The sequence below is a fragment of the Protopterus annectens genome, chromosome 5.part1 (genome assembly GCF_019279795.1).
Source record: "Protopterus annectens isolate FY-2018-M chromosome 5.part1, PAN1.0, whole genome shotgun sequence".
Classification (NCBI taxonomy): Eukaryota; Metazoa; Chordata; order Ceratodontiformes; family Protopteridae; genus Protopterus; species Protopterus annectens.
The window spans coordinates 616,812,604-616,838,801 of NC_056736.1; the positions used below are offsets into that span (position 1 = coordinate 616,812,604).

The window sequence follows — 26,198 nt, forward strand, 5'->3', positions numbered from 1 at the left end:
ATTCCCCAGTCAGGAATCATAGAAAAACACACTAAGCTTGGCATCAACCCCTATATCACTAGGTGGGTTGCAAACTGGCTCACAGATAGAACCCAGAGAGTGAAAGTAGCTGACTCACAGTCAGACTGATGACTAGTCACAAGTGGATTCCCACAGGGTTTGGTCCTGGGTCCTCTTCTGTTTGGTATCTTGAAGTCCAGGCCAACACTAAGGGACTCTGGCTGACAAAGTTCACAGACAATTGCAAGTTGGGAGCTACTATTAACTCCACAGGTGATTTTGACATCCTACAGAATGGCCTCACTGAGACCAATGACTGGTGTCAGAACCATGGCCTTAAGCTCAATGCCAAAAAATGTGTCATCATCCTCTATGGTATTTGGGAAAAACTTGGTTACCATGAATTACCACATTGATGGTAGTCCACTGAACAAAGAAGGCGTTATAAGAGATCTGGGAACACAGTTTGACAGCAACCTCTCTTTTGATCACCACATTGCCACTATGATCAGAAAGTCCTTCTATGTGGCACATCTCATTACTAAGGGTTTTGCATTCTGGAAGAAAGAGGTCATTGTCTCCCTCTACTCTTCCCTCATTAGGCCAGTCATGGAGTACAATGCCCTATTTGGCATCTACCTCACTAGACACCTGCTACAACTAGAGAGGCCACAAAAGTACCTCACAAAGAGGATCCTAGGCCTTAAACACTTGTCCTATATGGACAGATTCAAAAAACTCCAACTATTCTTGGTCTCATATCGCCTACTTAGAGGCGATCTCTGCTTGACTTACAAAGCCATGTCTGACCCAGCTCTGTTAGAAATGCTACATCTAAAGAAATCCCAATCCCTCCTCACCACATGCACCAGAGACCTCAACCTCATTACCACAATTAATAGAACATAATGGAGGGACAGGTTCATAACCCTGAGACTGCCCATGCTATGGAACAGACTTCCCATACATGTCAAGCTGAGCTCCTCACTGACCCTCTTCAAGAGACATCTTGATGAGCGGATGGGAAACAGAAAATTCGCCCCAGGGATCACTCCAATAGCTCTACTCGACAGAGGCACTGGGAACTAAGGTTGGGTGGCACTATGCTCGGGTAATCCTATGGCTAGGCTTGTAAGGGCCCCAGGGCCATTAGCCTAGTACACACCTATGAACATATGAACCTTTCCCTCGACACCATGCGTATGAACCACATCACCTCAATGTCTTAAATGAAATGGCTCGTCCTCTACCTCCATTCATTCTTTTCACATCTGCAAATGTTACTATATTATTGTAAATGGCCCACTAGTGTAAACAATCTATGTGCAGTTTAGTACATGGGTCTTATCCTATCATTCTTTGACAATAGCAAATGCACTTCTCATCATGTTTGCAAAAACACTTTACTGCTTATGAAAAACAAATACAAAAAGTCACTTCACCTTTGGCTATTGTCTGCTAGCCTGATTTCAATTAAACCATTTAGTGAGGTACACTAACTTTTACAGTATGACTTAATAATGTATAATAAGAGATCTGTGTGGATCTTCACCTTCACTTCCCAAATTTAGTATATATTAAATCCATGAGTATAAATCAGTAAGGCTAAGCAGTTTAGCAAATGGATGTACTGAATCACACAGTTGACAAATGATGTGTGTGTGAATACGTGTCGGTGGTCTACTTCTTTTAGGAGTGCTGACTTGTTTTCCATTTCAGCAGATGACTTTTCAATAGAATGTCATCATCCGTGAAAAAAATTGCTGACAGTTCCATATAGACTTAAGCCATCATTCACAAATGACACTTGAACAAATAAGCACACATTATATCAGCCCACTACCGCACAGTTAGCTTGTTTTCCATTTATGGACCTGGGTAGTTTGGTTTCTAGTTATGGATATAGTTTTCTTCACTTTTGTGGTTAGTAATAGTTAGTCGTCCACAGTATTTCAACCATTCAGGAAAGTCTGCAATTAAACTTATGTACTGTTTATTAAAATGCGGCATATGTTACTTAAATCTGTTATAGAAATGACATTCACTGTAGTAAAGTAAATATGCTGAAATGTTTTTTATTTCTGAAAGAACATATCATTCAAGTGTCTTTCTGATGCACTTGAAAAAATTAGAGAAATAAAACAAAATCTTGAGAAGCTTTTAGGACAATGTTTGCCACTTTCCACATATTTGGAAAATGGCAACGGTGTGCCAGTAACACAAAATCCTATTTTATATTATTTTGCAGCCCAAAAAGTAAATTTCTTTACCAAACCATATGCTGTAAAAATTATCACAAGATCTGTTCTGTCCCTACTGCCAGCCACAGAAGGCCATTTCCTTTAGCAAACTGCAAGCTGTGCTAATCATACTGTGGCTGTTTATACTTCCTCTCTTGGAATATATAAAGTGAATTTCTTCAAGCAGAAGCTGCACTAATTAAAGCAGCTATTTTTCCATACCATCTCTCAGTCTTAAAACAGTTTGGTCATTAAGATGTAAGCTAACGTGCCTCCAAATCAAAGACTTCATTCATTCAGCCGACTGCAACGTGTGCTAACTAAATCTTGATCTGGACTTTGTCCTAGCCCACAATAAGGTGTATCAGTTCAGTCACAATCAGTTCTTTGCCATCGTAGAATACGGCAAGCCAGTAAATTAACAAAATGTTAGCTGCACAAATTAATTCAGATTATTCAAATTACTTGTTTTACACTCTCTACCATACCAGAAATCCAACTACTTCAAAATGGTATAAGCTATTCCTTAAAAGCAAAGAAATTTAACTTTCTGTCCAACAAATTACTGATTTCCAGTTAGCTCTGTTGCTTCAGTCAATACTTTCTCGATTTATGTTCTTGGATCTCACTGTAGTTTAGCACCTTGAAGCCTATGTTCTCTGTTGTCATGGCCCCGCTCCTGATTTGTGTGTGTAGTAATGTAACTAAGAATAAGAGCTGTAGTTAAAAATCAGTATTTAATCACAAAGCATGTACTTTATCACATGATAGTCTGGAGACTCCAGGTTTCCCATTGTAATAAAGAACCAATGGAACTTTTGTTTAAGTTCTGATAACTTTTGCAATTCTGAATAGCAGAGTACCACAAATCTTGCAATGGGTCTTATAGGTTCATAGGTTTATAGGTAGGTACTAGGCTATTAGCCCTAGGGCCTATATAAGCCTAGCCAAAAAGGTACCCTGGCTTTCGCCACCCAAGAAAATTATTTTCCTGTGCCCCTGTCAAGCAGAGCTACAGAAGTGATCCCTGGGGTGAATTTCCTATTTCCCTTCCAATCATCAGGATTTTTCTTGAAGAGTGCTAATGAGGAGTTCTGTTTGACATAGATAGGTAGTCTGTTCAAGAGTTTGGGAAGTCTCTGGGACAGGAATCTATCCCTCCAGCATGTTCTGTTTATTGTGGTGACAAGGTTTAGGTCCCTAGAGTGTGTAGCTCGGAAGGATTGGGATTTCTTCAAGTGGAGCATGTCCAACAGCTCTGAGTTTGACATAGCTTTGTATGTTAGGCAGAGATCTCCTCTGAGTAGGCGATATGCGACGGAGTAAAGCTGGAGTTTTTTGAGACGGTCTGCATAGGGCATCTGTTTGAGGCCAGTAATCCTCTTTGTGAGGTATTTCTGTGGCCTTTCCAGTTGTTGTAGATGTCTTGTGAGGTACATACCAAAAGGGACGTTGTACTCCATAATGGGTCTAATGAGTGATGAGTAGAGGGGAACAATGACCTCTTTTTTTTCTGGATGAGAAACCTTTTGTGATGAGTTGAGCCATGTAGAAGGATTTCCTGACCACTGTGGCGATGTGATTATCAAAGGAGAGATTACTGTCCACCTGTGTCCCAAGGTCTCTTATCACACTTTTGGCATTAAGTAGACTACCAATTATGTGGTAGTTCATGGGTACAGCGTTTTTACCAAAGGGGATGACAATACACTTTTTGGCATTGAGCTTCAGGCCATGGCTTTGACACCAGGCATCTATCTCAGTGAAGCCCTTTTGTAGTATGCCCACATCGTTAGAAGTTTTGATTATGGCTCCTAGTTTGCAGTCATCTGCAAACTTTGTTAGCCAAAGACCTTCTGTGTTAGCCTGTACTTCAGAGAAGTAGATACCAAACAGGGGAGGACCCAAGACTGAACCCTGTGGTACTCCACTTGTCACTGGTCTGAAGTCAGATTTGGAGTCTGCTACTTTCACAGTGTGGGTTCTGTCCATGACCCAGTTGGCAACCCATCTTATGACATAGGGATTAATACCTAGTTTAGTGAGCTTATCTATAATTCCAGAGTGGGGGATGGTGTTGAAAGCCTTGGCCAGATCTAGATAAGTTGTGTGAACCACCTTACCCTCATCTATGGCTTTGGTAACTGCTTCAAAGAAGTCAATCAGGTTTAGGAGACATGATCTGCCTTTTACAAACCCGAACTAGGTAGGGTCCAAAGTTTGGAGATTACCAATGTCTTTGTTTATGAGTTCCATGATGATACATTCCATGACCTTGCAGACCAGGCTCGTCAGGCTAATGGGGCAGTAGTTCCTGTGGTCCATCGTGGCTCCGTCCTTTGTGGAGTGGGATAACAATCATGGTGCACCATTCAGTGGGCACAAAGCCTGAGGTGAGGCTATGACTGAACATGGTACTTAGGTAGGGTGCCAGTTTATTCTGTAGTTCATGTAGAACACAGCCTGGGATATTGTCAGGTCCCATGGATGCTGTGTTCTTGGTTTTGGAGAGTGTGTTTTTTACCTGTGCAGCCATGATTACAGGAACTTTGCATTCTTCCGGTATAGAGATGGGCCCTCTAGGGGGTGAGAGGGGGGTAAAGTTAGCACTGAACCCATCTGCCAGAATGTTTGCAATATCAGTTGGTTCTGTATATTTAGTGCCATTGTGCTGTAACTCAGAGCAGATCTGAGTATTGCCATTGAGATTCCTGACATAGCTATAAAATGCTTTGTGGTTGTCTTTAGAGTCAGTGGCAATTTTGTTTTCATAACTAGCTTTGGAGGATTTTATGAGGGATCTCAGCTTCTTACTGAGGTTGACCAGGGAGTTCCTCCAGTCATGGGATTTTACTCTTTTTTGCAACAGTTTCTTTCTTCTGTTGTAGAGTTTGTTTATGGCAGAGGACCACCAGATTGGCTTCCTTTTTTGGAGGATAGCATCTTGGTTCCATTAGGGATAGCATGATCCATGCACTCGTGTAAGTGCTTATAAAGTGCATTTGTGTAGGATTCAGCAGTCATACCTCTATTGTCCATCTGCGTGGGTGTCATGAAGTTTGCCACTTCTGTCTTAAGAAGTGTGAAGTTGGCTTTGGAGAAGTTTTTTACGGTGGTTTCCCTAATTGGGGGTGGGGGTGGGATGTGGATGTCTAGGGTGATTAGCTTGTGGTCGGATCTGACCAACGAGGAATTGACCTCTGGTGTGGAATACCGGTTGCCCATGTTGGTAATGACCAGGTCTTAGATATTGCTGCCCCTGGTGGGGGTTTGAGTAAATTGATCCAAGGTGTTGGAATTTATGAATTCCAGAAAATGTTGAGCAAAAGAGTTGGTACAGGAGTAGTTTAACCAGTTAATGGTGGGGTAGATGAAATCACCCATTATTAGGGTGTTGGGTTGTACCCTAGTACTTTCCAGTGTATCAAGAAATGAGGAGTGGGAATCCTGGGGCATGGTGGGGGGTCTGTAGCAAGCTACAGTTTGGATTGCAGTCTTGCCCAGAGTTAGTTGCACTTAGATAATCTCGGATGCATTATGCTGTGCAACTAGCCTGGAGGTGTGGATATCATTAATGAATATGGACACGCCTCCACCTTTAGTGCTTTGTTCCGGGTTAGGTGGCCAAAAGGTGTGGTATGAATTATAGCCTGGTAACGCAGGGGTGCTCTCTGGAGCTTTGAACCAGGTCTCTGTCACTGCACAGATGTCAGTGTTCTCCATTTTAAGGAGTGCCTTGTGTGAGTGCATTTTGAGGTTTAGACTTCTAGCATTGAGTAACATTACCCTCAGATTTTGCTTGCTTGTACCTGTTACAGTGGTGAATTTGTCATTTGAACCTTGCCTAACAAAGGCACTATAGGGGTGGCAAGAGCCTTTGCCAGTATCCAGAATCCCAAGGGCGACAGGTGAAGGCCATCTCTGGCAAAGCATCGTGGTCTGTCGATCATGTCATCCCAGGCAGACAAATACTGGATCCCCTTAGAATGACACCAGAAGCTTAGCCAGTTGTTGAAGTCAATCATTTTGTCCTTGTACTGTGGTATCATTCTGGGTGATGGCAGGAGGCTACTCAGGGCTAGGGTCATACCTGCCTGAGCTACAAGATCGGAGAGCTCCTCCATGTCTCTTTTCATGTAGTCCAGGGAGGTACATCTCAGGTCATTCACAACAACATGGACAATGACAGTGTCATATTTGTACTTGTTGTGGAGTGACCTGAATGTGTGCATTATGTGGCGGATCCTGGCACCTGACAGGCAGCTGACAGTAACTTTCTCCTTCTTTAGCCTGGTGAGTGGAACATCAGTGTGCCTGACTATTGAGTCACCTATGACTAGAGTGTTGGGTACATTGTTATGCCTTATGGGCTGTGGTTGAGTGGCACACTGATTTTGTGGGCTATGCGTCATTTATGTTGTGTTGGGGGATGCAGTTTGATTGCATTTCTGCTTTGGAGGTCCCTGATGCTTGGGCAGATTTTTATTGAGAGCCTCTGCAAATGTAGGTGTGTGTTTTGTGTTTCTATGTGTGTGTTTTGGTGGTGTAGGTTTTGAGGGAGTATGTGATGAATGTGGTGTGGTGCAAGTGTTTACCTTCTCCTCTTGACTGTCTAGTCCAGTCTTGGGTGAAGAGAGCTTTGCTTCCAGTTTGGCTATATAATTGCATCTCTCACAGGTTGTAGTGTTGGGTGGTAGGAGGAGAGGGTTGTCTGTGTACATGAGGCAATTGCTGCATTGCCCCAAGATGCCCAGATTCATCAGGTAGACAGGAGAAATCACTGCCTTAGTAAAAGAACCAGTTAAGTATAAAGTAGTTAGTAGTAGAAAGAACCAGTTAAGTATAAATGTTAACTATAAATATAAACAAAAAAAGCAGTTACGCATGCATTTTCCCAATGCCAATTCTATACTACTCAGGGCTTTGAAGTGGAGAAAGTGTGCCCTGGCAAGCAATATGTATTAGTTGGAGTATTAATCCTGAATGAAACATCTGTCCATTGCAGGATTAATACACTCTTGCCAACAGGTAATTTAGGGTATTACCAATTCAGGTATTGGGATGTCTTCAGGATGTGGGAAGAAACTGGGGAACCTAGAAAAAAAATCACATTGACCCAGAAAGGACATACAGTCTGCTTAGAGAAAGCACCTCATTTAAGAAGCAAACCAGTGAACCAAATGTTGTGAAACCCATAATGGGCATATAAAACGCAATGATTTCGGGAAGAAAACCAGTGAATAATGTTACAAATTGAACCAGTTTACTACTGATTGGTTAAAAAGAGGAATGAATAAGATTGATTTAGTGACTTCTTGTTCCAGGTATTTATTTATTTTTTCTTGTGGTTGGGGGGGGGGGGGGGGGTTCTCTACTCATCTATTCAGATATGATTCTTTTGAAGTCATTTCCAGTCTGACACTGCAATCCTTGCTTGTTTTGTATGCTTCATATATTTGTTATTATTAAGAGTCACTGTGTATATTCATTTGTTTATGTGCTTTGTACAAATTTAGAATATGTTGTAGAATTGCTGTGAAAAAGGTAGTGCATTCCTTTTTTTATAAATAGATTTACTTTTTAATGCATTTTAACTGTTACTGCAGATGTCTACTTTAAACTTGTGTTTTCATAGTTTTCTCTGTGTATCTCCACCAAGCTTTAATCTGCCCTTTTGTTAAACAGTATCCCAATCTATAGTTTCATACCATATATTCACCATATTATTTCTATTTGTTATTTTTATGTATTACTTGTGCCCTTTTCTTATAAGTGGCATTTCTTTTATTTTTTCTAAAATACTAACTAACCTGTTTCTTCCTTCACAGAAGCGGTTCTGGACAAGTGATAGCTCTTCTATGTTCTAGTGCAGTTTTCTTCAACAGATATGCAAAATAATATTAAAATAAAGAAAAAAAAAACAATTTTCCAGTGAACTGCTTTTTTCTGGATCATACCAGTGTATCAGCCCTTGTTATATGCAGCACATGCATTCATTTTTTCCAAATTGCTACTTCGTACACAGTAATTTTTATTATTTGGATTTTTGGCACTGTCCTTGATTTCTCTGTCAAGTAAAGGAAATAGGAAACAACATAGCTATATTGAAGGCTCAGAATGAACTACAAATAAAAGCATCCCTATTACAAATCTTTCTTGAACTATGTCAGGAAGTTATAAACTAACACTCAACAATGTTTGGGGGTAGTCCACAATAACACCACACAGTCTGACCCTAAGAAAATGTTTACTAAGTCATTGTCAGTGGAACAACAGGTAACACACTCACTTCTTGGTGTAGAAGGCTGGGGGTTCCATTCCTACACCAGGTAGATTCATTGCTGACACTGTAGTACAGCATAAGGGGGTTGCTGCACTCCTGAGCGTGTTGTCCTTCACATGAGACATTAAACCGAGGCTCCATCTGCCTGAGATGGTGGTAGCTCAGGTGGATATAAATGATCTCATGGCTACATATTGAAAAGAGCAGGAGAAGTTTCTCAATAGTCTGGACAATTTTCCCCTAGCAGTATAAATACCGTCTGGTCTCCACTAAAAAGAGACTCCTAGATTAGTGCAGTTAACCTGGTCAACTAAGGATAAATAAAGTAAAAATACATTATCTGACAAATTTAGTGTAAAGCTCCCGCCACCTACAGTTATTGCTGTTTCAGAGATTTCATAGTTGGACCACCCCATTAAATTATATGGAATAAGTCCACTCAGCCCATTCAAAAACTAAGGACACTTCATCCATAGACCCAGATAACATACCAGGTACCTGAGTGTCAGTGCCAAATATGGTTCTGAACCCCTACATATCCTTTGTAATCTGAATTGCTCCACTGGTTACACTCCTGAAGCCTGGAAAATAGCTATTTTAATGTCAGTAAATAAGGTGACCCAACCACAGACTCTGGTAACTACAGCTCCATTAGTATCACTGGCCTCATTTGTAAAGCTATTATATAAGACCTTATTGATTTGGACAATAAACATCTCAAACTTGCACCCTCATGTAGTCAACTTTGTCAAAGAAAAGCCCTGCCTTTGACACTATTCTCCATGGAGGCAATATTAACAGAGATGCAGATATGAATATAAATCATTATGTTGTGCGATAGATAACTAATTAATTGTCTGACGGATCTCATGTGGTTAAAGTTTTAAATGTCACTTCTGAAAGCAAACATGAAATAACGGGCAGCTCAAAAATGGGTGAAATTCTGAGCAAGATAAAACCATCGACTTCAATAATCGAAATTGTACTTACCCAAAACCCATTTAATAGAGACAAAAACACCAAACATTCAAATAAGCAAACGGTCACATCACTGGATTTGAACACAGTGAATGGAGACAGCTGGCCAACATTTAACCAACAAATACACCCCACACACCCCTAACTAAATATACCAACTCTGAGATTGCACTACAGTGGAAAAAAGGGGAAATTTCTTCACATTGGCTAACTACCTCCATTCCTTGTGTAGAAATTCCAGTGAGGTGAACATTTGTTTAATTGAACGTTCAGTGTTTTCATCTCAATTAAGTGAGTTTTGTGTAAGTGAAATTTCGATTATCTGATAGGGACCCATGTATATATATATATATATATATATATATATATATATATATACAGGTGCTATCCTGAAGTTATTATATATTTAATTAGCTTAGAGTCGGCTTGCCCCCAGCAAAAATATTTTTTATGTTTATTTTGTTTTAAGTTTTTCATGCATTTAGGTGTTTTGTTTGGTGAATGCATAGTAGTGGGTTATCATTTTCTCATTTTCGGTATACTGTAGTATCCATTTGGGACATCAACAAATGTGATTGTTGACAAAAGCTAATATCATCATTTTATATATATATATATATATATATATATATATATATATATATATATATATACACACACACACATATATATTTTACTAACATTGCAATGATTTATTTATCACAAAAATAATACATGCTACATCATTTGTATTTGTAAGATAATTTAAAATTCAAACTATACTATTTCTTTAAATGTCTAGATTTCAAACCATGTTTTAATACATATACCATTTAAACCAGTTAAACCATCTGTTCTAAAAATACTTATCCATTCATGCTCCTTTTTTTTCTGTTAACAAAACTTCATCACCTCTCCTGTACCTATTTTAACAATCACTATCATCGTTCACCAATTTTATCTTTACATCTCCTACTACTGTTACCTATAAAAGACTCTGGACACTTCTCACATCTAGCTTTAACAATATCTGTAACAACAGACAAACACAAGTTCATTACCTTCATCTCTTATATAACTCATTTATTTCTGTTGTCTAATATATATCAGAACAGTGTTCACATATTCTATCTTTTAACCTGTTACTACTTTTGCCTTCATAAAACACTGGACATGTCCTACATCTGGTCAAATAATTGATTTATCTCTGCTCACATATACTTCATTCAGACTCTTATTGGCCTTTACAACATTTATTTCTCTATCACATAATAGAGCTTCTAAGCAGTTTTTAGCAAATTCTATTATAGTGCACTAAGTAACACCGTTATTGCATGAGCAGTCTGCTGGGGTGTCTATTTTTTTATTTCAGGATATTAGCAATCTCTGCTAGTCACAAGCAGTCGCTACAACAGTGAGTATTAATTTTCATGCTACTGCTTTTGTTAAATAAAGCACAGGCTGGGTAAATATTCAAAAATTTAAGTTGTATTAAATCCGTCAATCCACATTCACTTGGTGCCTCCATGGTTATAACTGAGTGGAAGAGGGAAGCCTATTGCTTTATGTCAGTGAAGTTCAATACCCTTTAGTGAACGTATTAGCATTTATAATGCACAAACTACACTGACTGCTACTGTTTTCGTTCAATACCCTTTAGTGAACGTATTAGCATGTATAATGCACAAACTACACTGACTGCTACTGTTTTCATTCAATACCCTTTAGTGTACGTATTAGCATGTATAATGCACAAACTACACTGACTGCTACTGTTTTCGTTCAATACCCTTTAGTGAAGGTATTAGCATGTATAATGCACAAACTACACTGACTGCTACTGTTTTCATTCAATACCCTTTAGTGTACTTATTAGCATGTATAATGCACAAACTACACTGACTGCTACTGTTTTCATTCAATACCCTTTAGTGTACGTATTAGCATGTATAATGCACAAACTACACTGACTGCTACTGTTTTCTAACCCTGCTATCAAAACATAGACTGAAACCCTGGGTTTAAAACTAGCTGCTATGTAAACTTTGGCATCTTATTATCAGCATTTTTAAGTTATCAATTGCCTAATAACTTAATGGGGAGTGCATTCAGAAAACTTTACTGCATTATGCTAATTGAATTTGCATGATAAGTGGCTACAAGCAAAGTTGTGTGATTCAGAAAACCAAGCTACATGAAATGGTTAGCCCATATAATGTAGTCAGTCATGCTATATATGTGAATGGCTATCTAATAAGGTGTTGCCATGATAAAGAGGTAATACAAGATGGTGGGGTAATTTGAAAACATTTAAATATCTCACAATGGAGCTGCACCTACAGAATATTTGAACCTGGCCATATGCCTGTGTTCCGACTGAAAAAAAAACATGTCCTGTCTGCCATAAATGCTATGGACAGATTCAAACATCTGTCTTCCAGTGTACAGCACAGTTCCCTGATCAATAGTGTTCCCATCAACCTGTCTACTCTCTCTCTCTTACGTCTGGTTAGCCTGCACATCTACTGGCATAGAAACTGTGTCAATGTCTGCACTGAGGTTGTGGGGGGGTCACATTCCCTGTGACCACCACACACTGTGTACCCCCTGACTGTGCTCACTCATCTTTGCCATCAATATCAAAGGTTAATGACCCTCCAGCATCAGATAGGGGAAGACAGTGCTGATGCCAGACAAAGAATCACCTCTAAGTACACCAAATAACAAATATCTAGTATAAGTATAATCCAGTACCACAACTAGACATGCAACTGATGTTTTTACAACTATAAATGTAATAAAAACTAATATCTGTGGCCATGTCTTTTGCAGATGGTGGTGGCTGTTGAATCCCCAATATACCTGCATACCACAGGTCAGACAGATTTAATGCAGTTTCATAGTGACTAACAGGTAAAGAGGAGTTGCAGGTATTGATACAGTGAAATAGAACTACATGTCTGTAATGAGTCTATATCATGTCAGTGAAACTGCGTTACAGCGAATGCCGTTTCGCCGACACATATAGACCAAACTCGGAAAAGAGTGAAAGCTGAGGGCAGCGATGTCTTTCACAGGGAAAGAAATTGCTTGGCCTGAGCCATGACATTGCCCTTTACCCGACTGTAGTATGATCTCAGAGTTGGTATATTTAGTTAGGGGTGTGTGGGGAGGATGTGGGGGGCAAAGCCTCCCACTTTGTAATGTTTTAAATGGTATGTTGTGTTTTGTTGGTTCATCAATTTTTTTTCCATGGGAAAAAAAAATTGGTGAACTGGGGTTTCGCTCTTTTAAGAGTTTGGTCTATATGTGTCTGTGAAATGGCATTTGCTGTAATGCTATTTCGTTGACAGACTATAGACCTGTCTGGAACATCAGTAGTGCATAGTTCCTGGGCTGTGCCCAAACATCCAACACCACACTGTGGAACTCTGTGGAGGTGGTACTTCTGTTAACAGAAAGCAGGAATTCCTCCATCTCCACAAGAGGTGGTTCACTTGATGGACTCCCACTTGCTGCCCTATATTCCCGTGCCATTGCTGCGTTCTCTTGGTGGTATCACAGATCACATCTGGAGTCATGAGAAATTTTGTACTTGATGCCCTGCCCATCCACAACATTCATATTAGTGACAATTGTAGCCCTGGCAGGAATACTGTAGGGCTGGTCATAGGTAGGTGGGTAGGTTCATAGGTAGGTACTAGGCTATCTGCCCGAAGGCATTTATAAGCCTAGCCAGAATCTGTTGGCTTTTGCCGCCCCCTTAGATTAGTTCCCTGTGCCTCTGTCCAGCATCTCTGGATGTTAAAGATCAGTTCTGCATGGATGACAAAGAGCTGTCAGCCATGCAAACAAAGGGCCAGGAGTACCACCTCATTCTCACTGGAATATTTGGCCTTACAGGTGGATATAGATGGGCCAGTAGATAGAGTATCTTTTTTTTTGAATCCCTGTTTTATAGGATTGGTTCTGTCAGTAGGGAAAACAGTGGAATTAACAGCCTTGTTCCAGCATGGACATTACTAATCGTTACACTACTACTATCCTACTAGGCCACAGTATTAGCACTATTAGTACTATCCTGCTAGGCCACAGTATTAACAGTATTAGTACTATCCTGCTAGGCCACATTATTAACAATACTACTACTATCCTGCTAGGCCACAGTATTAACAATACTACTACTATCCTGCTAGGCCACAGTATTAACAATACTACTAGTATCCTGCTAGGCCACAGTATTAACAATACTACTAGTATCCTGCTAGGCCACAGTATTAACAATACTACTAGTATCCTGCTAGGCCAAAGTACTATATTATTAGCTAAATATCTCCAGACATATTTGGTGAAGTTCTCCTAATTGATGATGTCAGCCATCAATTCATTTGTCCACTGGGTTACTCAAAAGAGGACAAATGGTGTGCAAACATTTTGTCATATCCACACTCCAGTGCAACATGGGGGGTAGTGCACTCAGTCATAATGTACTTGGGAGCCTAGGCAGCATTTATATAACCTTGGAATCACAATGTGCAAAGGCAGTAGCAGTAATCAAGGGATATGTTTATAACTTAGAGGAAGTTACAGAGAAAAAGAAGTACTGGGCATGTAAATATAAGTTGTCAAGCATATGTAAGAGTCAAGCTATAACTATACGTAGTGTAGCAGGGGATCAGCTAGAAAGACTTGTGCTCATCAGCATTGGCCAGATATTTCTAAAGGAGACCATTATGAAGCATCCACTAAACTAAAGTAAAATCCCTGAATTCACAATACCCATCTTGTGTAATAGTGGATGATGTGTTGGTGTCCACTTCCATGTCCATAGCTGTATCTTTCACAAGTAGGAACTGTTTAGTGCAGCATTTGCACAAAATGAGGAGGTTTATAAGTGAAGGGCCAATTTAAGCCTAGCCTAGCCTAGCCAATAACCCAAAGTCAGAATCAAACACAGTACTTTGTGCCTAAAAAAGTAAGCACCATAACCATTATACAAAACCAACCACAAAGTTTAAATTTTCCCCCAGAAATTTTGTCAGAGATGTAAAAAAAAATCATTTCTTTCTGCACATTCAGGATGTTCCTACCTATACTTCTGAGACAGACATCAGGGAGTGGAAAGTATGTGTGTTCAAGCTGGATAGTTTTGCAAATTATGGAATGGAAACCAAAGAATGCTGAGTTTGTGAGCAAAACACCGAGCAATGTTATATATGACAGTCACATGGCTGCCTTTACAACTGTAAAAAACCCAAGATATTTGACTAGGGCCACCATTTATTTGGCTTGTCTCTTACAAAATGTAAATTGTTCAGACAACTTTATAGTCTACATGGTCACATAACATATAAAGAGGTTATAGAACTAGCCCCCTGATATTCATGCTGATGTCTACGAAATCACTTGGAGCTTACAATCTCATGTAGTCATGTATATTGGAATTGTTAACTGATCATTTTCTATCTACAGATTTGAGGTTTGTGCTGTGTGATTGTGAATCAGCCTCAATTCAAAGTTTTTTCCATCTCTCACAAAATTTGTGGTGGAAAATTCAAAATTTAGGGTTTTAAGCACAATACAGTAGCACAAAATTACAGCTGTGTGTTAAAAAATTATTTGCACTTTGTTTCTAGATGTTGGAGAGATACAGAAAGCTTATACTAATCCTGCAGCGCAGTTTCCCAGTGAGGTATCAATGTTTTTGAAGTACTTTGAAAAATGTTATTTATATGGGAAACCATGGATGTTTGCTACATGTGGTATCTAGATCTGAACTTCTCTATGATTGTGCTAGTGGATTTTTGGGATGTAAGTAATTCAATCACCTGTGAATGCCGAGAACACAAAATGTTGAGACATGGCACAAACATGTTAGGTGTCTTTGAGGAAGCGTTAGTTTGATCTCACAGCTGTAATGGATGCTGTTGTCCATAAACAAAATCAAGTGGATGAACTGAGAAAGAGATTTCTGTCAGGAGACAATTTATTTCCCAAATGTAGGAAGACAGCAGCATGTAAGGATGGGTTAAACAAAGTAATGTTTCATGAAAGTAGTTATAGTATAAATGGCAACCTGATGGCTATCATTGAGAACATGAGACTTGTGGCTCCCAAGATATACAGGACCAATGTATTGCTTTTCCTCTGGGTGCACCCACATTCTAAAGACATACAGTAGGTGGATTAGACACTCTAAATTGGAAATATGTGTGGTGTGGAAGAATTACTGTGGCAGGGCTAGCCACCCAGTGGTATGAACCTTGGCTCTAGATAATTGTCACTGTTGAAGCGACATCCCAACCCTATGGAAAAAAGAGGCTGTGAATGGTTTTATACCATGCTCTTTCGGGTTGAAAATGTTTATCTTGTAGTCTGTTTCCATTTATTACATTTTAAACTGTCTTTTTCTGTTTATTTGACACTGTCGGACTTTAATGATGTAATATGTCCCAGTATCATTTGGCCTTGCCCTAGGCAGCACACATGAAGTGTTTTAATGAGTGTTTGCGTTACCATTTTTGTATGATTTTTGATGTTTGGAAATTCATTGCAAATAGGTGTGATGTATATGCCACTCAATGTTATGTAGTTGCTGATAAAATGCTCAATGAATAAATACCTCAATGATAGATTACATGTTCGTATAAAATATATGTATGTACGTATGCGTGTGTGTTTGTGTGTGTGTGTGTGTGTGTGTGTGTGTGTGTGTCTGTGTGTATATATATATATATATATATATATATATATATATATATATATATATATATATATACATATGTGGTGCTGCGGTAGCATTGTCGCCTCACAGTAAGACGCTGTCCAGTTCGATTCTCAGCTAGAGCGTCTTCTGCGTGGAGACATGCGTGAATGGGCATACCTTTGTTGAAGGTTGTGCATCAGGCCTGGCAAGCCATATGTAAAAATCAACTGCCAATCATTAGCGGACCGGAGTTCCGCTGTGGCGACCCCTAACCGGGAAAAGCCGAAAGACACAAACAAACAAACATACATATACATTTCTATGTATATATCTATATATATATATATATATATATATATATATATATATGTGTGTGTGTGTAGTCCACATAAACAACCACACATGCTCACTTTTAAACTATTCAAGAAAGTACAGAGAGTATACAGACACATCTTATAGATAAACAGTGGTTTAGCTGAGATATACTGTCTAAATTCAAAAAGCAGGGATCAGAACATAATACTTTTGAGATTGTGTAGACATTATGACATAATTAATTTTTGTAGTGCTGTAAAATTTACTTAGGTATGAAATCACTGTGTTAAATACAAATCATGTAAATTAATAACAGCCATTTTACAGCACAAAATACAATGGCATCTATCTACATTTTCTATTTTGATAACTGCATTTACTTTTTTATTTATTTCACTTGCTATTTGTGTAACTGGGTTGGTATACCATGACCATTTTCAACCAAGACCAGATTGCTCATTGCGTTAGAGTACTAGATACTGGAAGTTAATTTCTTAGTGGTCAGTTTGGAACATTTGGCTATTTTGAAGACGATTAAATATTGGGAGGTTAATAGGAATTCACAGTGATAAGAAAGCTGATATGCAAATTTTACAAATCTGCCCATTCTATTTCATGTCTTTTGTAGAAGTTTTGTGGTTATTACCAAATGAGATGAGTGGGGTAGCATTTATTTAAGTTACGGGAGCACACTTTTCTTAACTATTGGTAACTATGAGTCTTGAATTAGGTTACTTGTAAATGCTTATAATTATTTCAACATGATGGTCGAATGCTAGCTGGGGACTGACATCTGTCCCTAAGTACTTGTAACATTTCACTTATCCTTTTGTTGATCAAGGTTAGTTTCGCTAGCCTAATGGCCTCTTTTCAGGGGAGGCCTGATGTGGTATTTGTACTACTAGAGGATATTTGTCCAGAGCATTGGGAACTTACACAATTTGTTTCAATATGTGTTGTAGGATCTTTTACCTCCACCTGATCTATACCTACTCAAGCAGATTGGACCTCCGTTTAACATCTCATACAAATGATAACACACACAAGTGTGCAGCATCACCCTTATACACCACTGTAGTATCAGGAATCCATCTACCGTTTGTATGGGAGAGAACCCACAGTCTTCTGCATGAATGCATGTGTACTACCTGTTGTGTCGTTGACACTAACTGAATGGCTTTCCAATGGTTCAGCAACAGAATGAGTTTATTGCTGACCAGACAGCAGGGCTTCCAAAAATAATAGCTCTGGTTATGTTTGGATTGTTCAGTAGTCTTCAAACCAGTGAGGAAGTTCTGAAAAATGTTGTTGCAACTACATTTGTAGTTCACTACTATTTTTAACATATTTTAGTTGTATGAGATCATTCACAATCAAGTAACAGTGTGGCAATGCAGAAGGTAATCATTAGGTGATTATTGGAAGCCAATTAGGCCCGTGTGGTACATCTCAGTAAAGTGTACAAGTGGGTGAGAAAGACTTACATATATATATATATATATATATATATATATATATATATATATATATATATTGATTGGACTGTTGGTAAGATGATTATTAAACCAAGCAGTAGCAGGAGAGGAGAAACTGCTATGCTTATAATGTTAATAAAAAGAGTTCATCATTTAAAAAAGCTACATTACACTTCCACATAGCTCTCAACTTTCCAGATTTCTGTGGAATGTCAAGATTTTTACCTTATTTTTTTGGTCCATTCCTCATAAACTTTGAGGATTTCTGGCAAATCACGGAGGACTGAAGTAATCAAAGACACACATTTGGATTTTAGACTTAATATCATTTAGAAAATGCTTGCTAATGCAAGTCCTGTTATTCTAGCCACTTTGTAAGTTTATAGGGTCATAGATTCATAGATTAGTACTAGGCTAACTGCCTTTGTGGGCCATTTTAAGCCTAGCCAGTTATCCCATGTGAGAATCAAACCCCGTACCTTGTGTCTGTAAGGTAAACACATTAACCATTACCCCAACCTCCAGAAATGTTCCCTATTTTTGGGCATTTGTCCCCCCATTATTATTGGCTCTGTTAAGATTTCTTGCACTAAGACGTTGAGAGGTATACACTTCCATTACAAACTTATTTTCATATGACAGGCTTTTTGACACAGTGGCTACTAAGCAATATCTGATTTCTAGAAACTAAATTTATCAAGGACCCCAGCGTCCCTGGATGAATACAGCAACAAGATGTAATGATGCAACAAGCTAAAACCTCATAGTGTGTGTGTGTGTGTGTGTGTGTGTGTGTGTGTGTGTGTGTGTGTGGTGCGCATGTGTGTGTTTTGTAGTTTATTTAAAAGGGAGCACTCTCTGATGCCACATGATCAGACTTTGATGTTAATTGCTGTAAACATATTTGGTTTTGATGTGACAGTGTTAATGATTCAGTCATCAATGAATGGCATGTCAGGTAAATGTCATACATCACCATGTCTCACTGTCTCATTTTGAAACAGTGACATTTTCACAAAATGCTTCCCTTATTAATGACTATTTCAAATGAAAAATATATATATATTGCATAGTACCAATACAGTTTTTGTTTTGAAAAAACTGATTGAGTATGAGCAAAAACAGGCCAACTTAAAAAATACTACAGGAAAGTGCAATATTATGACAAACTATAATTTATACCTCGGACTGCAGAACCTGCTTACCAAAATGTATTACAAAGGAAAGAGGACCAGTTACAGTTTTGTTCTATAACCAGGTTTAAGGGGTATTTTTCTGTAATTTGTACTTCATCAGATGCAATATTTGCTTGGTACTTACAGCCATCTTAATGCTTGCAAATCTTTAAATATTCCAACTTCTAGTACTGAAATGTAATTGCTGCTGAGATACCTAAAAGAGAAACAATATTCAGTAATTAATTGAACCTGAAACACACAAATAATTGCAAATCTAGTATGGCATTACTGAGCCAGAGTATGCATATGATATGGTATCTGCATTTATGTTACCTCATGTGTTTTTTTAATATCCTACATTTTTTATTTTGTGTTCTGGCATTTATGCCATGCATATTCTTAAAGAATAATCAGAGGGGAAATAGCAATACATATCAAAGTTATAAACTGCTAACCTGCTTTATCCTGCAGTCCCAAGTTTGCTTCCTGCAGATTCCAATTACATTCCTTGCTATTTTAAACAAGAAACTTAATCATAGTGGTTATCCACCAAAAATGAAACATTCACTCATATTGTACTTATCTTAGATCAAGACACATTCATTCAAAAACTTGCTTCATCACAGCTGATCAAGAATGTAAGTTACCTACATACCATCCACACTAATTTGAAATAAAATGTTTTTGCAGATTGGCAAGCCCCCACCCCTGTCTTAGACACATATACTAATTGCATGGCTGCATGACGGAGAAGAAAGGAGAAAGTCTGCTGTACAACACCCAGTGGTGTCTGACAGTTTCACAAACAGTGATAATGCAGGTTGTTTTGACCAGTTCTTTTTGGTATATGTACGTTGGCCGGTTGCCATTCACTTCTAGGGAGGCCACTTAGTGGGTCTTACCAACTTAACAAAACAAAACCAAAAGAAAAGGTACACATCTTTAGATGTGGGTTGATACAACATGTAAATGACTCTTTACACAGCTGCTAATATCTTTGTAAATATGGATACGTTTCTCATAAACGGTGCCATTTCTGTTGACTTTGATAGGTTAACTTTGATAGGTTATCTGACCTTGTCAGTCACTCCTGCCTTCTCCATATGGTCTCCCAATTGGGCCTTACTGAAGGTTTTCTTAAATATTTTACATGTTACTCTCACTATTACTTTGTAGCAGTTAAAATAGTAAACTTTAACATTCACTTTCAGTCCACGCCTCATAAAGTAGCTATGTTTCAGGAATCACTCTTTGGCCCTTGTGCTTTTTTTGTGTATTGACATACCCAATATGGAATTATCCTTCATGTTATAGGTTCTAGAGTTATTTGCCCTAGTGGGCCAATTTCCCTCAAAGGTGAGAATCAAAGCCTGTACCCTATGTCTGTGAGGAAGCACATTAGCCATTATTCCAGCCTCAACCCCCACTATTATATCACCTCAGATGGGACTTGAACTCAAAATCCCTGGCCTAGGAGGCCAATGCCTTACTCATAAGGCCATGGGGCTAGATAGTAACCCTGAACTTGCCAAGACTATCATCATCCCTGGGAACCTTATGATCAGGCAAACAAACCATCAGGTTAAACGCCTTCTCTTATACTTGATCGTGGCTGACTACCACCCACCCCAGAGTAAACACAGCTAAAATCAGATGTTCTTCCCTGGTTCTTTGGTCTACAGGAACGAAGTCTTCACTACGACCCAGAGCACATTTGTTCATCCAAGCTGCAGAGGATTGGTGTGAGCAGCTTATGCAGGAGGATAAAACTTCCTCTCTGATCTGGTGCAAAATAATTCAACTATGAGAAAGAGCTCCCTGGTAATAAACACATTTGCAAGAACTGCATCCACACAAGTAACTGTAAATATTCTGTGCATTCAATGCTTTGATGCATTTGACTAATGAATATAAAGGACACAACTGCCTCAGAATGACTTCTACATATATAAAACTGTATGTGCTAAATTCATGTAATTATGCAAATAGGAATTGTGAGGTAATTGTTTTCTAACTGTACCACAGTTCCATGCTATAAGCTTTTATACTTTGGAGTTTCTCCTGTTGGGCCTCCACTGAAAAGGAGCCTTTAAGTAGGTTCAAACGGCCATTTCCAGTTAGCAAAGTGAATAAATAAAGGAATGAGTGTACAAATAAATATGTAAAATAAGTAAACAAGCAAGCCATGGTCACATTTGTTGAATTCATGAGCAGAGCTGGATCTTCTGGGCATGCCAATTTGACTGCTATAACGCATTCCTAGGAAAACTGGTTACGTTCACTTGTTGACTTTGTGCCTCTCCACACCCAGCTGACCGAGTTCTAGAAATATCCTGAGTGCAGTCTGTTTTGTGTCTTATTGCACATCACTCTAGTCATGCCCTTGAGCTGTCTTATACGCACTGTGTCACGACCTGTTGATCACAAAGGCTTTGAAAATTACTTACAGTTTTAGAAGCTTCTTCAGTCCAACAAATGCGCTAGGAGACACTGTCGTAATACTATTGTTCTGTAGAAATCTGCAAGGGAAAAAAAAGACAACTGAATGTTATACCTTTTGGACAAGATCCCTAGTCAGAGGGTCTATCAGGATTCTTGAGAAAGGCGAAACACCAGTTATTATTAAATTTCTAACAGGATTACCTGTTGGACACAGACAATATAACAACTTTGTGCTACTAAAGTTCAGATTTAAAAACAGCTATGCATACTTAATAAACAGAATAAGACAAGGAAAGCATGGGATCTGTATGTGTTTCATGCTAAATATGACTTAACGGAATAGAATAATCACTTCAAACAACCCATCAGAACATAATTCTCCATCACTACACATTGTTTTTGTCACTTTATTAGAGTTGTGTTAGATGAATATTTTCTGGCTATTACAGAGCTGCTTTATTTTATAGTTCCAGGTTTGATTCTCCCTACCTCTATTTGACTGTGCAAGTCAGTACTCGAGTTATCTCTGTAATGAGACAGTTGTACCTAATAAGCTTGCTATAGTTAATAATTAGGAAAAATTAAAAACATTAAAAAAGAAACAAAAAAAAAACAGATCAGTAGGTTGGTTTGCTGAATAGATCTAAGGATGGGTTCATACTCATATTTTTTTCTAAGGATGGGTTCCTACGCTCATATTTGTTTCTAAGGATGGGTTCGTACACTCATATTTTTTTCTAAGGAAAGGTTCGTATGCTCATATTTTTTTCTTTGATGCTCTTATACTCAGAGATACAGTGGCTCTGAATTTGCATATACCATACAGTAACATCCTTCATTAGGACAGCACGCCTCACCCTCAGGCCTACCACTTTGACCTAACCTCTATGCAAGCACACTTCCTGTAAATCTGCAAAAATAATGAAGACTTGACTTCTGCACAATCTGTAAAGTTGTATAAATATGTACCTGCCCTGTACTAATAACGATCATCTTGCAGATCCACTAATACTGTAGAAACGTATTTGTCGCATGTGATATTGTAGACCTACCTCCTTAGGTGTACATTCTCTGATAATCTGAACAGCAGAATTCCCACGGTGGAAGGAGCTAAGGAACAGCCAAGAGGAGAAGCCCTGACGGCTGAGTTTGTATGCTACAATCCTTCATTCATAACTCTTAGTGAAGATTTCACCCATTGGCCAAGCGGCAACAACATGCATGTCCACAGTGAAACTATTTTTAAAACAATGGAAGAAACCATTAACTTAGTAGAGTGGCATTTATCAGAAAAAGATGGTCAAGTTAGCAATACACTCAAAGTCAGCTTGCTTGAAATCTGTTACTCCTTCCCGCCATAGACTGAAGGAGGTACGTATAGCATTCTATCTTCTATAACCCATGCACATGCTTAAGGTGCATTCTCAGCTGACAATGCTCATCCAGGGTGTAAAGTGTAAAGGAAACTTACGTGATGTTGAAGCCTGGCACAACAAGTACAGGAACACAGAAACAGGAAGAGTCTTCAAATTTATTGTTGTCAATATTTTTGGATCACAGCTGCCTAGGATGTATGTTGTCAGCACTGTGGACTGGGATTAGAGGGAGGAAGTAAGTTTTAATTTGTTTTCTTCCTTTTCTCTATTATCCAATTTGTATGGACTCAGAGTAGGTATATTAAGACAGCAGGGGGTGCATGGGGGCTTCCCCCCGCAAAAAAAAATGTTTTTGTGTGTTGTGCACTCCAGAGCATCACTGTTTTGAGATTGCAACATTCTAAGGCATTAGATATTTTAGTTTAGACTAATTGTGTGACTAAACAACACACAATTAATCAAACTGAATCCAGAGGGCTCTTTTCCCCCTTAGTTTCTGTGCTCATAGATATCACAGTTATATATTTAGGTTGTAGTGTCTAAGTAAGCAATGTCCATAATAACCTTCCAGAGCTATTCTCCTTCAGATCAAGATAGAAGTGAAAATAAAACCGACAGACTCTTTATGAATTGTGGACACCTTGGCCTGTCACAAGAGCCCCATGGTGATTGCTTGGTCTTTAAGTGGATCTTTTTTTCTGAGAAAGGACATTAAAGGTCAAATACATTGCATACCATGAATTTGTCATGATCTTGCAGGTCCTTTGTGATGGTTCTTCAGCCTGAAGCAAACTTAAAGAAAAGTCCCTTCCCTCCTAAGAAAATGCACTCTAGGATAACTGACCAGTAGTGTCATCCTGTCAAAAGACAAGCTGCTAGTTTGACTTTTGATGCCAAATTTTAATTAAATATTTGTGTTCACCTGGATATGTGAGAATGCGTATACCCTTCAGTGGAGTAGACTTTCATCAAGGGCCATCTACTATTAAATTTCCATTGCTTAACAGGAAAAGCTCTGGGTCCACTCATCCCTGAGATAGTGAAATGCAGGCATATGAAAATGGATGGGTGAACGCATACTAGTAATATAGTTTGCTTTGTATGTGTATGACCTTAATTTTAATAATTAAATAAATACATACATACATACAAATACTTCATTTACAAAAATACTACCACTCTAGCTTGTCAATATACAAACACAATTATTTCCATAACATGTGCCCAGGTTGTTGTTAAAAATAACTAAACTAGGACTTGCGTTAATGTAATCTGATAGTCTGTTCCATGCATTTGTTGCTCTCAGTTAGTACACATCTCATTCCTACAGAATCTTCTACATAGGTTGTCTGATTCTCTGCTACCATTTGATAATCCCAAACATTCCCGGAGGTAGTTGTCTTTAAATGCCCTATATACATGAATGAGAGCTCCTCTTAGATATGTATAAGAGACACTGTGCAAGTTGATATTTTAGCCTTTCATATTAACTTAATTTTCACATCCATGGATGTGCTGGGTATATTTCTGCTGAACCCTTGTTTGCTTGTTTTCTTATAAGGTTTCCATATTATTATTCTGTATTCAAGTTTGGGTCTAGTGTAACTAATAGACAAAGACATCATCATTTCTGATTTCCTAGAATTTATAAATCCTTTTATACAATCTGCAGTTCTATAACTATCTTTAACCAATTGATTTATATGAAAAACTCAAAGCTGGATCTACCCATATAGGTCCTTAAATTAATATACAGTTTCAATTACTGCATGCTGTATTAAATATTCACCTTTCAATTTATGTCTCCCAAATGTCATGTGCTTCATTTTTTATGTATTTATCAGTATATTATTTTCCTGTGCACAAATTTTGCAGACATAAGTACAGACTATAGAACACCTCAGATGAAAAAGAAAGATCTAGTTTATATCTAGAACATAGTCCTTTGGGACACCCTGACTACAACCTCACATTTCACCTGCCCAGTTGCTGTATGATACTTACCATATCCTATTTGTAAGTCATGCTGCTACCCGTCTTATCAAGAGTACATCAATAACTACTTGTTCTAATTTATTGAACAGTGTTTTGTGTATGACCTTGTGTATGCTGAAGTTAAGTCTATATAAGTTACATCACAGCACAATTCTTTCATTAATAGCTGTTACTATATTGTTATTGAATATCATGTTACAGGTGGTTATAGATCTGTTTTCACCAAATGCATGCTGATATATGTTTTCATATCCAAACATTTCCAGTTCTGACAGTAATTTATTCAAAATAGCCTTCTCCATTATTTTCCACAGCATGAAAGTTAACTTATGGGTCTGCATGACTCTGGATTTGTCCTGTTCCCCTTTACTTAAAGATGGGTTTACAAAGTGCATGTCTCCAATTTTGAAGAATCTGCCCATACTTAAATGATCAAATGAATAATAGATATAATAGAACTATAAGTTCATGCCAAAAGTGTTCTCAGCTCATTATTACTAATTCAATCTGCTCCCTTGGATCCAGTCTGCATAGTTCTTTTTCAATATAATCCATTTTGATTGTAGTATCTGAGGACAATATATCATACCCTTTGTGGAGCCAAACTGCTATTCATGACATTTTGAAAAAAAACATTTTTATTGGAAAATATATGTCAAGTCTGTAAAAGTTGTTGTAGTCAGATTGCTCATAATTATGAAAGGTGACAATGTATATACATTTTTGTTTATAATTATGAAAGGTGACAATGTATATACATTCTTGTTCATAATTATGAAAGGTGACAATGTATATACATTTTTGTTTATAATTATGAAAGGTGACAATGGATATATATTCTTGTTTATAATTATGAAAGGTGACAATGGATATACATTCTTGTTTATAATTATGAAAGGTGACAATGGGTATACATTGTTGTTTATAATTATGAAAGATGACAACGGATATATATTGTTTATAGTTATGAAAGGTGACAATGGATATACATTGTTTATAATTATGAAAGGTGACAATGGATATACATTATTTATAACTATGAAAGGTGACAATGGATATACATTGTTGTTTATAATTATGAAAGGTGACAATGGATATGCATTCTTGTTTATAATTATGAAAGGTGATAATGGATATACATTGCTTAAAATTATGAAAGGTGACAATGGATATACATTCTTGTTTATAATTATGAAAGGTGACAATGGATATGCATTCTTGTTTATAATTA

General features: G+C 38.0%; 1 protein-coding gene across 1 annotated transcript in view; it reads right to left on the reverse strand.

Annotated features, from left to right (window-relative positions):
- Nucleotides 1-26,198, reverse strand: part of RXFP2 (relaxin family peptide receptor 2) — a 1,960,183-nt gene that overhangs the window by 455,094 nt on the left and 1,478,891 nt on the right. Inside the window, exons 6-7 of the mRNA XM_044073236.1 lie at nucleotides 21,602-21,673; nucleotides 19,297-19,368 (exon numbers count right to left, since the gene is read on the reverse strand). Of these exons, the coding sequence (XP_043929171.1) occupies nucleotides 19,297-19,368; nucleotides 21,602-21,673 (144 nt within the window). The remainder of the gene's footprint in view (nucleotides 1-19,296; nucleotides 19,369-21,601; nucleotides 21,674-26,198) is intronic.